General features: G+C 42.7%; 1 protein-coding gene across 2 annotated transcripts; it reads right to left on the bottom strand.

Moving 5' to 3' along the window:
- Positions 1 to 3,247: 3,247 nt before the first annotated feature.
- On the bottom strand, positions 3,248 to 12,240 carry sox10 (SRY-box transcription factor 10). 2 transcript variants are annotated; one of them, XM_070542088.1, is made up of 4 exons: positions 12,118 to 12,240; positions 9,723 to 10,594; positions 6,310 to 6,470; positions 3,248 to 6,055 (listed from the first exon to the last, which is right to left on the bottom strand). In XM_070542088.1, exons 2-4 carry the CDS (start codon positions 10,148 to 10,150, stop codon positions 5,256 to 5,258), a joined length of 1,389 nt encoding a protein of 462 aa, XP_070398189.1. In that variant the 5' UTR covers positions 10,151 to 10,594; positions 12,118 to 12,240; the 3' UTR covers positions 3,248 to 5,255. The 2 variants fall into 2 exon arrangements, with proteins under 2 accessions (XP_070398189.1, XP_054606712.2); XM_054750737.2 differs by lacking the exon at positions 12,118 to 12,240 and adding an exon at positions 11,887 to 12,111.
- Positions 12,241 to 13,422: the final 1,182 nt, after the last annotated feature.

The raw sequence follows: 13,422 nt of genomic DNA, 5'->3' as shown, positions 1-13,422 counted from the left end.
TGTATACAGCCTGCCTGAGCCTCCACCACTGAAGAAGAAGCCCTTCAGCGGCCGGCTTCTTCCACACACTCTGCCTGAAACGCATGAGTGAAGATGGACATGAGGATGTTTTTTAGGCCAAAAGTACAACGACAGAACCCCAGCTTTGATGATACTGGTGTTGACTCAGGTTTGTGAGTCTTATTAGAAAATATTTGTTATTTGTAATATAAACAATGTGGGTCAAAAATTGAAGCAAACGCGGAAGTGAAATAAATTGCAGTTCCACCCTCATCCACTGGGGGCTGGTGTCAGAAGTGAGCAAATCCTCATTGACTCCCATGTTAAAAATACCAATTTCATAGCAGAAATAAACATGTTTACAGCCTGGTACCAAAACATGTTTTTGGTTTAAATGATCTAGTTTACACTCATGACAACTCTGGGGGGGGGGGGGTTTGAATGTTTTTTCTCACTCTTCTGTTTAAGTGTATTAAGAGTCTAAAATTCTGTATAATTAATGAGCATCAGACCCACGTGACCACAGAGCTAGCTCTGGGGATAGGCCTCAGTCTGAGCCTCGGCCTCGCCTGAAAACTGTTCCGTCAGTTTCAGTCTCTCAACTTAGACCATTAGTTGTAGCGTTTGTGCGTTCTTTTGGGATATTATTTGTGCAATTGTTGGACAAAAGGACTTGCTGTGGCATTAATTGCACTAATAGAGCGTCCAAGGAGTCTCCACTTCATTTTTTTCGGTAAGTAAAATTATATTTATGTATTTTAGGTCACTGCCGAGCTGAGCTTAGATTTTAACATGTACTGTTTAACCATGAAATTTAAATGTAATAGGGTAAACCCAGTGCATTTAACATAATGCTGCACTTTAGAAAATGGGTTGAAATATAACATGTTGGTGGAGCTGGGTTCCAACTATCGGCTTGTGGAGCTCTCGGGAGACCTCGTTCTCCCCTCCCCGCAGCTCGGCGCATCTCTGTCCGATCGCGGCTCCTGTCTGCTGTGCGGCTGCCGGCTTGTGGAGCTCTCGGAGACCTCTGTGTTCCACCCGGTTTTACCCAGCGGTCAGCCCGGCGTATCTCTGACTCAGAAGCTCTGGTGTTGTGCACAGTTAACGCCGGTTGTAGCTAGGTTGCTACCTCTGTTAGCTTAGCTCCCACCTCCGCAATAGCTCTGGGTTAGCTTCAGGTTAGCTTGTAGCTAGTTCGACCGGGTGTCGTCAGTTGATCCCAGCCTTGCAGCCCCACCCTCAGCTCCACCTCTCTTCCCTTTTCTGGAATAGTCTGGGCTTGACGGAACCTGTGACACGGTCAAAATGGCGGTGGTGGCCACCTCCCATTTATCTTCAAAAATGTGTTATTGGAGCCTCTGGAAACCCATGGTCCATATATGTACATGTCGATGCTAACAACGAGTAAGACTCCAAATCCGGCCTTTTTCTGCCTACCTCTCCTCTGGCTAACTTCTACTTCCTGAAACAGGAGCGCCAGAGCTTTTATCCACAGAGAACGACTCACAAGGCATCATTTATGCTAAAGACTTCAGCTATTGGATTGAAAAAAGTATAGTTTTTAATCTTAATATTAACAAATGAAGGTTCACTTTTTAAACTGGTTTATTCATTTTTATGATCATCATCATTACCATTTATTATTTCTGATTAAAGGTTTAAAAACAAAAACATTTTTTCATTTCTTTTAAAGTTTAATTTTGGAGACGGCATGTCTTTGCCATCAGCGACAGCCGGGTGAAGAAAGTCAACACATCCTGTATTGTTGAAGGAAATGAAATGTTTTAGGCAAACCAGAATTAAAGTTTCATCTGATCTGATCTATTTGTGACATTTATATAAAGATTTACCAGCTGATTAAACACCTGTAGGGTGCTAAATTATTTATTTAAAGGCACATTCAGGTCATTTATCTAAACGAAACAACGTGAATCCAGGAGTCTTTTGGTTGGAGAACAGGGCGCCTTGGGGCGATGCTGAATTTGGGTTGGAGAGGACAGCACATGTGACACTCACACTTCCACTAAACTCTGAGATTGTTATTAAATGAATGAATGAATGTCTTCTCTTCTGTTTTTCCTTCAGACAGCTCCAGATTCTCAGTAGTTCTGTTCAGATGTATTCACCTTCACATCTGTGACGGTTTCCTTCTCCAGATGTTCTCCTCTTCTCGTGTTGCATCAACAACTTCGGTTTACACGGAACGAAATCTGAGCCGTAAAGTTTGATCACTTGAAACAAAATCTTTAATATATACGTTATTCATAGATTTTGTTTAATATTTTAAGTTTCACTTCATTTTAAATGTTGAATTTTCTTTGGAAATTATTTATCTTGGAACTTTGGAGTTCAAATCCTTTTAGATTATTTCTAACATGTACCAGATTTTAACGACTTCATGCTAAGTTCAGTTTCTGTTTTTCATACATCATGAGACGTCGTTACAGTTTTGCACCTGCTTCAAGTTTTCTTACATTTTCTAATAAAGTGAAGCCTTTTCATACTTTTTAACTAATTGCAATCCCTTTATTTTTCATCTCACATCACTTTGCACAGTCGTGAAGTCTGCTCAGCTTCTCTGCACGTAAATAAAATAAAATGAAACGCAAAGCATTTAAAATTGACCAGTTCCTCAAGGATTTCAGCATTTTATTTGAGCAAAAATGCCCCTAATTCTTTCGAGAATTCCTATTTTGGCTCAAACTTGAGAGGCAAGTTTGCTTTAATTGGGGCGAGTGTGGGGAGGAGATGGATTAAGGGTCCTTTTGTGTCCCGGTGAAGCTGCAGGGCTTTATGGGTAAAGTCTCCCTCTCTGCCCTCGTTCCCTCCCCCGCCTCCCCCCACGTCACCATCAATGGCCCTCTTTGTCTTTTCAAAGTATCACACAGCCGATTAAAGAGGGGGACTTATGAGTCGAGCTTAACCCGCAGAAATCCTCACATACATGCAGGAGGAAGCTGAGAAACACCAAATTTTATGGTTATTCACGCCAAACTGTAGAAAACGGATTAACCCTTCGAGCCACCCTAATTGGGGGACAAACAAGTGTAGCAGCAAAATGCCTAGCGCCCGTAGAAAGGTTACTCATACTCTGTCAGCAGCATCATCGCTCAGTGATGGGTGAGTTAGACTAAAGAAATCATCCAGCATTGGGGAAGTTTCCCTCAGCTTCACAATAAGATAAACTTACATCGTTTCATTCTTAGCTGTGAAAACGTCTAATGAGGCAAACTTTGCAACCAAGCAGAAAAAAGAGCTTTATTTCACAAGAGAGTAAAAGATCGTTAGTCATCGTCACAAGTTAAGGCTTTTGTGTGTTATTTATAAAGTGTTTTACAGCCGTGTAACGTTGCTGAAAGCCGTGAACATGGAGGCAACAGTCAAGGATTTCTTCATGATGAGAAAAAACTGTGCAAATAACATGAAACACACATAAATAAGTATTTATGCTTTAAATTAAAAGTATTTTAACTGAGCTGTAATATTCTAATATGTAAACAAAGCAAAGCAGATGAGTTCCTTTTTTTACTTTCTGAATGAAGATTTTGCTGTTTTCAACATATTTTAGAAAAGCAAAGTTACTAATGAAGAGAAATTAAAGATAGTAAATGAAATAAAGGTATAAACAATCAAATAGAATGAAAAAAGCGTAAAGTAGAGGGATTTCCCCTCCTGCACCATTAGTTAGCATGTTGCTGAGAACAAGGCACATTTTGCAGCTTATATTAGGATGCATTCATATATTGTAGCTGTTTCTTATGTCGTCCTAAAGTTTTTATAGTTTCTTAATTTTTAATAACAGAAAATGTAAATATTAACACTGCAAACACAGTTTTTGTAGCGAAATGTTAAAGAACAGTCGAGCAAAAAGCAAAACCAGCGTTCATTGTAGCTAAAAATCTCAAATGTCTTCTTAAATATCTGTAAAATTATTGTCATTGTGACCTTTAGACACAAATTCGCTGAAAACACATTGAAAAATGTCACAATTTTCAGTGCTAATGGAAAACAAAAACACAAATTTTGACACAAGTGAACAGTTTTAAAGTAAATACGCGAAACTGTTGATAAGTTGTAACATTCTTATCTGCTAGATGTCAGGTAGTTTTGATGTCGGGAGAAACAACTTTAAAATCAGTTTCTTACAAAACATTTTGGTTTCAAAACTTTGGTCATTTCACAAATATTCTACCTCTCTGCCTCCGTGTTCGTTTATATCTCCGTCTATCTGTCGTAACGAAAAACCGGTTCTGTCAAAATACACGCATCACTTTGTAACACGTCTGCAGCATTGGCGGTGCTAGGGGCGGGGCTGTTGGGGCACTGGCCCCTTGATGAAGTTTGGCCAGCCCCCCCTGAAGTGCCCCATCACTTCTCTGTTGTTTGCATGATGGTCAGAGTATAGCTGGGTGTAATTCCAAGCCCAAACTCTAGTAGTGCTAATGAACCAAATGTGAGTTTGGGTGTTTTATTTCACCCACAAACAAACTTTTCACTGATACCATTTGTGGTTAAAAATACAAAAACAATGCTGAAATCTCAAAGGCCGTGTGTCTTGGTATTTTGTTTGTTTGCAATAAAACAAAAAAAACTGTAACATTCAAGTACTTCAAAACCTGGGATTGTGTGTAAGGATGCTGGAATACTACTTGCCCCCTCTCTAAATATTGTTGCCCCCTTAATGGCCCCAGGGTCAGAAAAATCCTTGGTCCACCACTGGTCTTCAGGGCTTCACGTCTGCTCGCTGTGCACATTTTAGCTTGTCATCTGATTCGACCAGTTCCAGGATTAGTTGCAGTTAGAACATTTACAGCTTTTTGTTTCAGAAGTAAACGGCTGACAAATCGATTGGCATTCCAGCCTCGTGGCGTTTAAATCTTTTCTTACAGGATAAATTCGGTTTCTTCTCCCTCCCAACCTGTGTGACACTGATCGAGGACCATGTTGGCATGTGGAAGGGTTGTGGACTAACTGACCCCTGACTCCTGAACCTGTGTTGTTCGGAGTGTCCTTAACTGTGTTGCAGTGGTGTGGGTCTTCTGAAGCAACTCACTCAAAGCTCAGCCTTGGGGTGTGACCACATTTTCTCCTCAGAAGGAGGTGTGTTCCTCACTCCTGCCTCCCCAGCGGACACCCCCAGTGCCTGCCAACTCTCCCCAGATCAGATCGCCTCCGTTGCTGTAGCTGCTTACTCCCCTCTGCTCTGACTCCGGGGCTGGACCTGCACCAGTGTTCTCTGGTCTCTGTATCTGTCATGGCCGCGACAGGGTGGTGTAGACGGGCTGCTCCCAGTGCGTGGGGCTGTGCGACTGCGACGCACTGGTTGGGTCAGTGATGGCAGTGTACAGGGGCCTCTGGGAGGGCCCCATGTAAGAGAAGGCCGAATACAACCCCGAGGCCTGGCCGGAGTGGCTGTAGTACGTCCCTGAGGCCTGGTGGTCAGCGTATTCTGCAAACTGAGCTCTTGAGGCCAGCGACGGGAAGGCGGAGCTGTAGTGAGGCAAGCTGAGTGGGGTGTAGGTCACATGAGTCCCAGCTGAGGCTGCTTCTGCAAAGAGACCCCCAGCACCTCCAGCCTCACTTTTGATCTGGACCTTGGAGGAGTCGGAGCCTAGAGGAGAGCCATGGTGCTGCTGTGGCTGCTGCTGCTGCTGCTGCTTGGAGAGCCAGGTGGCCGAGTGTCCGCTGGCTGCCGCCAGAGCAGAGGATATACTGTAGGTGTACGGAGAGGCTGGAGACGCTGCCGCAGCTCCTCCCATCCCGCCTATCTGCCCAACCCCTGGATGCCCGTTCGGGGGGAGATACTGGTCAAACTCATTGACGTCAAAAGGCTCCATGTTGGCCATCACCTCGTGGCTAATCTCGCCGATGTCCACGTTTCCAAAGTCGATGTGAGGTTTTCCAGATCCAGGAGGGCCTGAGCCTCCTTCTGCTCCCAGAGTCCCCCGGGATCCAACGTTTCCAGTGCCCTCCCTCTTACCTTCCCCTGCCTTCCCAGACAGGGGTTCAGTTTTCGGGGTGGTAGGGGGTGTGGGAGGACTGTGGCTCTCACCTGTAGAGACAAAAGAATGAAGTTAAGTTTTTTTTGTTTTGCAGAACCACAAACATTAACCTAAACAAGCATCATCCTGGTCAGTGGGCTCCACAAAGATCTAACAGGGCAGGAGAGATGGTTTCTGTGGGAGGGAGCCTGCAGCCCACTTGCAGCAAGAGCACGATGCCCATCTGCCAGAAGGGTCTGCACTCCCCCACCGTGGGCCACTTCCAGGCAGAGACCCTTGTAGGACTGGTTAAGGCTGACCTCACCCTCCAAATGGCCGTCGGCCTCACTTCCCGAGCTGGAGCCGGGCTTCCCGTTCTTGCGGCGTCGCGGCTGGTATTTGTAGTCCGGGTAATCCTTCTTGTGCTGCTTCCTCAGCCTCTCCGCCTCCTCGATGAAGGGCCTCTTGTCGCTCTCGTTAAGAAGCCTTCGATGGAAAAGATTTGGATAGACTTATTTTCATCTTCTAAGCGTACGCAGCGAGTCAAGGACGGAAAATTTAGTTTTAAAAAATGAGCATTCTTAGAACGTTTAGACTAGAGCATAAATTAGCAAAACAATCGTAGATTTTTCGACAATCACAAGTAAAAAGTGTGTAAAAGTCGTAAAAGAATTGCAGACTGTTCCATCAAGAGCAGCACAGCTGCTTGATGGCAATTCTGCCAAGGGGCCTTCTGGCTGCTGGAGTAATGAAATCAGAGCGGCTTGCATCCTGTCTACGAACACGGAACTGAGCTCTGGCATGAGAACGCCCTGACCTTCCTCAGCTTCCATCTTCATCATGTTTCAGGACCAATTAACTAATCCCACCCCAAACCAAGGTCAGGCCTTTATCTAATTATTGTGTGATCCTCTAGACGTTTTAAAGCTCCTTAACGTGATTTAGGAAGAGTTGTTATCAGACGGTTCATAAATCTTTAAATCGGAAGGTTTGTCAGGTGATACCATTAACCCTCAGTTTAGTCAGGATGTGGTTGTTAGTAGTTTCATATTACTTATGGCGGCATGTATATGCCTTCAATGAAACCAATTAATTGTAACTCAAGCGTTACTTAGCTGTATCACCACATTTCAGATTCATGTAATCAGATTGGCATCAAAGCTTTTGTAAAATTAATCTTCAGCATCCAATATCAATTCTGATGATTTGTCTTTGTTTCGAACAGAAATATGTCTTCATTTTCAGGTCAAAATAACCTGGTACTGGGTAATAATAATTTTAATCTTGTCTTTATTGCTGAAGCAGTTAGAGCTTAACCTTTTCAAAGATACTGGAAGTTCGCATGTATAGGCTGTCAGAAAGTAGGTTACAACACTTGCACTAGCAACTTGTTATATATTTGCCATGTTATCAGTTTAAGTGGCCGGTATATTTTATTGTAGTGTTAATGCTCCTGTATTGGTAATGAGATTTTGAATTTTACACATTTTGCAACTTTTTTTAAATGTGCCATTAGCATGTTAATAAATACATGCATGAAATTGAAATATTCAGTTTTGTGTTTTTAATGAAAGTGTTGTTTGTCAGCAAAATTTGGGAAGGACAGCACAGTTGAGTTAGTTTATAGAACTGAATTCAAAAGTTGATTCAACTTAAAATATTAAAGCAACTGGCTGCAACCCCTTTTTGAGTTCAGTCAACTTTTTGCAAGTAGAAAGTTGTGCCAACTTTTTATTTTAAGTTTATCTGGCCATTGACTCAACTACTTATTCTAAGTTTAGAGAACTATGTATCCCAATTTTGCCAAACTTATTATCGTTAGTTCAGTAAACTCTTTATTCCTGGTTCTACAAATGTTAAATTTCAATTTGGTTGTATTTATTATTAAAAGTAAGCATAAAATGCACATATAAATTAGGCCAACTTAAATATGAGACTTGGCAAAGCAAGCACCTAAAAAGTTGACTGAACTTAAAATTGTGTTGCAACTGGTTGCTTTACTTTTTTAAGTTCACTGGACTTTTTTTTTTTACAGTGCAAAAACTGGTTTTTAAAACAACACCGACTTCTTATTGGACTTGATGACTGAGGTCAATAGACAAAACTGACTTGAAGTCCAGGTTCTAGCACCAGGATCATGGTGTGGAAAGGAAGAGAAGCTGTTCCGACTGCTTCACTGATGCCTCGCCCTCACCAGAAAAATAAAGAAATTGTAATTCAGACAGATATTGAGATGGGATTAACCCCAGTCTGGCACCAAATCCCTAATCCTGTCCTCCAAGCTGACAATGCTCTTTCCCACAGAGCATTTCATCACTATCTCCAGATTTAAGAGTTCAGCTAAGTTGTTTCCAACCCTCGTCCTCAAAGCCCACTGTCCTGCATGGTTTCCATGTTGCCCTTTAACACCAGTGTTTCCCTGCTGCCACACACCGGACTTAGATGAATGACCGATTAACAGGCGTCTGCAGCACTTGATGTCCTCCTGAGGAGGCGATACACATCAGGTGTGCTGAAGCAGACATAGGGAAAACACGCATGTCAGTATGCCTAGAGGAGCTAAGGCATGCTGCTGGAGCAGGGGTCTGCAAGCTGTGGCTCTAGAGCCTCCAGTGGATCTTTGGACCTACCACAATGGCTCCCATTCAATTTGGCAAGAAACAATAAAGAAATAAGTCCTGGTTTTGAACATAAGTGTTATAAAAATGCAGCTTTCCAGGTTTCTCTTGGAATACATGTGCCCTGAAATCCAGACAAACTGTAGCAGCAGCAAAACACTTTGCTCTGCAGGTTGATCTAGCCACCTTTGTAACCTCAGCAAGCCATCACCTGAACAATTCTAGGTCCAGCCAATCACAGCTCTCTACGTCTGTAGCGACGTTGGGTGGGCTTAGTGTCATTATTTTAGTGATGACGGCAGAGCTGCAACAGACATGGACGTAATTTTCACTTTAGAAGTGGGGGGGACATGGGGGGGGGGTGTCTTTACAGCATGCTCTAATGGGAAACAGGCTTCAACACAAACGGTTGTTTTCCACTTGGTGCTAGAGCTCAACCAGTGTCAATTTAATGTAGCGTAATATTGTTTATGGATGGTAAAAAGTGCAGGGGTCAAAACTTGACTTTGGAAAAAATGGGGGGGACATGTCCCCCCTGTACCCCCCCCCCCCCCCCCCCCCAAATTACGTCCATGGCGACAGAGCAAAACTATCAAGATGCCATTGGCTCAGGAACGGCACTCATTTGAGATGACTTTGGCAACAAGTTTGGATGATTAGACTTGGGACTTGTCTTTAAGACATGAGCAGATACAGATACTCTCGGGTCCTTTGTATGGCGCCACTGACTGATTTCCTTAGAGAGGAATATCTCACGTTCTTCGTTGCTCTGATTGGTCCAGTTGTTCGCAGAAACTGTTTGGAAGATTACAGATTCAACAGACAACTGAGCTCTGCATGGGTTGTAGTTGGATTATATGTTCAGGGCTGTTTGTGATGGTTGCAGACCCCTGCAGAGCAACAAAGATGTAACCAGAGCAGGTGCAGCTGTGGCTCTTCCTTGTTACTTAATTAGATTAATTATAGTTTTGTTGCCACACATTCTCACTCAATCATCCAACCATAAACCTCATAAGTTAATACATGTTTTTATTGTCTGCACTTTTTATGAATGTCACGCGCACGCACATACAAGCAAACACGCAGGCACACGTGCGCACGCACACACACACGCACACACCTCCAGAGCTTCCCCAGGGTCTTGCTGAGCTCCGCGTTGTGCAGGTGGGGGTGTTGGTCGGCCAGCTTCCTCCGCGCCGCCTGCGCCCACACCATGAAGGCGTTCATGGGCCTCTTCACGTGCGATTTGCTCTTGCTTCCCGTGCTCACGCGCACTGGCACGGGCACGATAGTCCAGTCGTAGCAGTTGAGCACCTGGCTCACCGCGTCGCGGATCCCGGAGGGGAAGCGCTCCTCTTCGTCGTCTGATTTGATGGAAGAGCATCCCGCATACGCGTCGTCCAGAGCCGCCAGCTGTGGCTGCTGCCCGGGAAGGGGTGAGTCGCTCCCGCCGGCAGCACCGGAAGAGTGACCCGGTGACAGAGACCGGCTGTCATCTGACATACCGGGACTGAGCTCCACCTCTGAATACCTCTCCTCTCTAGACATTCTCTCTCTCTCTCTCTCTCTCTCTCTCTCTCTCTCTCTCTCTCTCTCTCTCTCTCTCTCTCTCTCTCTCTCTCTCTCTCTCTCTCTCTCTCTCTCTCTCTCTCTCTCTCTCTCTCTCTCTCTCTCTCTCTACCGGTGCGCTCCTGATTCTTGGTTCTTCTAGCCCTCAGTTACGCACCGAGTGCCTGACGTGTCCTTCTTGCCTCCAAGTTATAATATAAAATGCCAATCTGTCTCTACTCTCAGCCTCCGCTGCAAAACTCTGTGAGGATTCCACATTAAAGTTCTTTCCATCCGGGTTGTTGGTATCATAGGCGGCTCAGCGCGCACCTTGGCCCCCAGTTTACCTGCAAACGGAAAGCGGTCTGCGCCAAATTCACCCGGCCTCACTTTCCTCTTGACCCTCTCTGCTCCGTTGCGCGGCTGAAATCCAACCGTGCCGACCTGGAAGATGGAGGATAGGTTATCTTTATATCTCCTCATATGTTGGGTCACGTTATTATTATCAGATATAAGAAGCGCAGATTGTAAAATAACACAACATTAGACACTAACAGCTACAGTATTTGCTTTATTCCCTAAACGTCAGCAGTTCTGAATCCGTAAGTCAGGTAACTCGTGCTTAAGAGCGCGTGTGAGCAGATCTTGAAATTTTGCTTTGATAATTAAACTGGCAGACCTGTTAACCAAATAACACACTGCTTTGTTTTCTACATTGAATTCGCAATACGGAGACCTTAGCGCGTGCGCTACGAACATCTAATTAGTGTTTCTGGGCTTTGAGAGGAAAGTTTAACACCAAGTAACTTCACCCAGCCTTCTTTAGGAGAAACATCCCACAAACAGCCTCGTGACCATCACGGTTTTGAGTGTTTTTGCTGATCTAAATGATAGGTTTACTTTTACTTCAACAAAATAAGTAAGTATTACATTACAGAGCACGTCTCTGGAGAACCCCTTCCATAAAGCCACCTTTTAAGTGGCTGACAAGAGTATTCGTTTCCAGAAGGGTAATGGGCAACGCTTTACCACCTGTCCACTTGTGATATTCGCTTGCCACCTGGTCTGTAAGGCTCCCCTCAAGTCTCTAGAGATCCCTGTGCGTAAAAGCCGTGCGTAAAAGTGCAAAATTGCACTTTTACGCGCTTCTGGTCACTGTTAAGAAATAAGAAGCACTGATGGAGAAATATTTTAACGTTCCTTTTAATTATAAACAATGTGTATCCTTCGTCACATGACGAGCATGCGTATCCGCGCCTTAGATGTCTGGTTCATTATCAGGCTGTTACATAAATTGGTTTCGACACACCCTTTAGTCTTTGCTTGTTGATGTTTTTGTTTCTTTATGATTCGGCTCCTGATGTACCGTGCGTAATGAATTCCAGCGATGCGGGCTCATTATCACCGCCTGACTTGCCAATAAGTTGGCCTTAATTTGCTTGTGCCAAAGTTTGTTTGTTTGTTTTCTTTTGTTACGCTTTTCCTGCTCAGTAGATACCCCAAGGTGCAGTTGGGGGAAAATGCAATAAATCAACAATACATTTTAAAGTCTTATCTTTGTTTTCTAACAAACTTGAAGCCTTTCGAGATCGAATCCATAAAAAGAACGACCCAAAGTCCGTTTAAACGAGCCTGTCAACCAAAAGATGCATTAAAACAGAATCTATCCGAAAATGCAGATTTAACTGTTTTAATCTATAAAAATGATTTACTACAAAAACAGAGTAATCACACACTTTTAGGACTTCTGACAAAGAAACGCAGCAGATCGGTAAAATGTTCCAGTTCAGACAAATCCATTTAGACCAACACAAAAGCCCAAACATCCTAAAATCAGCCGCGTTCATGAAGGATCAAATCATTTATCACCCAGCAGTAGCTCTAATTGTTATGTTTTTTTGGGTGAGAACAGCTCTTGGAGTCCGAGCAGCAGCAGCAAGAGGACAGAAATGCCATAAGCGCCTTACTTCAGTAATGAGAAAAGGAGGTCGCCGGTTTAGCACGAGAATCCGTGAGTTTCCAGAGTGACGCTCGCTCCCCAGCCCCCTCGCTCACGCAGCCCGAGAATGAATGCCTGCTCTGTGTCCAGCCAGGGCTTAAAGAACCCCTTGTGTGAGGCTGAGGGGTGAGGGTGGGGGGTGGGGGGTGAGGACCAGTCTTAAAGCAGCAGTGCACATATTCAGAGGGATTTTATTGGTTGGATCTATCTATCTATCTATCTATCTATCTATCTATCTATCTATCTATCTATCTATCTATCTATCTATCTATCTATCTATTTATCTATCTATCTATCTATCTATCTATCTATCTATCTATCTATCTATCTATCTATCTATCTATCTATCTATCTATCTATCTATCTATCTATCTATCTATCTATCTATCTATCTATCTATCTATCTATCTATCTATCTATCTATCTATCTATCATCTATCTATCTATCTATCTATCTATCTATCTATCTATCTATCTATCTATCTATCTATCTATCTATCTATCTATCTATCTATCTATCTATCTATCTATCTATCTATCTATCTATCTATCTATCTATCTATCTATCATCTATCTATCTATCTATCTATCTATCATCTATCTATTATCTATCTGTCTATCTATCTATCTATCTATCTATCATCTATCTATTATCTATCTGTCTATCTATCTATCTATCATCTATCTATCTATCTATCTATCTATCTATCTATCTATCTATCTATCTATCTATCTATCTATCTATCTATCTATCTATCTATCTATCTATCTATCTATCTATCTATCTATCTATCTATCTATCTATCTATCTATCTATCTATCTATCTATCATCTATCTATCTATCTATCTATCTATCTATCTATCTATCTATCTATCTATCTATCTATCTATCTATCTATCTATCTATCTATCTATCTATCTATCTATCTATCTATCTATCTATCTATCTATCTATCGTTTAAATCACGTTTTGACATTAAATGCTGTAATTGTAAAGTTGTAAACTATGTGTAAAAGAGTTAATTTACATCTAGTTAAGGACCCGTGAGACATAAGATTTCATAGTAAATCTGAAATCAATCTTACGGACCGTTGGGTTATTTTAAACAGCAGATTGGAACTTTTTATTGCAGGGATTACGTAACACTTGTGTTAAGTCAGAGACAAGAGAAGAGTAATTTAAAATGTTTAAGATTTATTTCTAACAATTTAAACAATTTAAACAAGGCTAACTCTAAGTGATGGATGGATCTGGTGTAATGAGACGTGAGA

Source organism: Nothobranchius furzeri, chromosome 12 (genome assembly GCF_043380555.1).
Source record: "Nothobranchius furzeri strain GRZ-AD chromosome 12, NfurGRZ-RIMD1, whole genome shotgun sequence".
In the NCBI taxonomy this organism is placed as follows: domain Eukaryota; kingdom Metazoa; phylum Chordata; class Actinopteri; order Cyprinodontiformes; family Nothobranchiidae; genus Nothobranchius; species Nothobranchius furzeri.
Note: the sequence above shows the minus strand (reverse complement) of the source record. Positions and strands in the feature narration are given on the sequence as shown.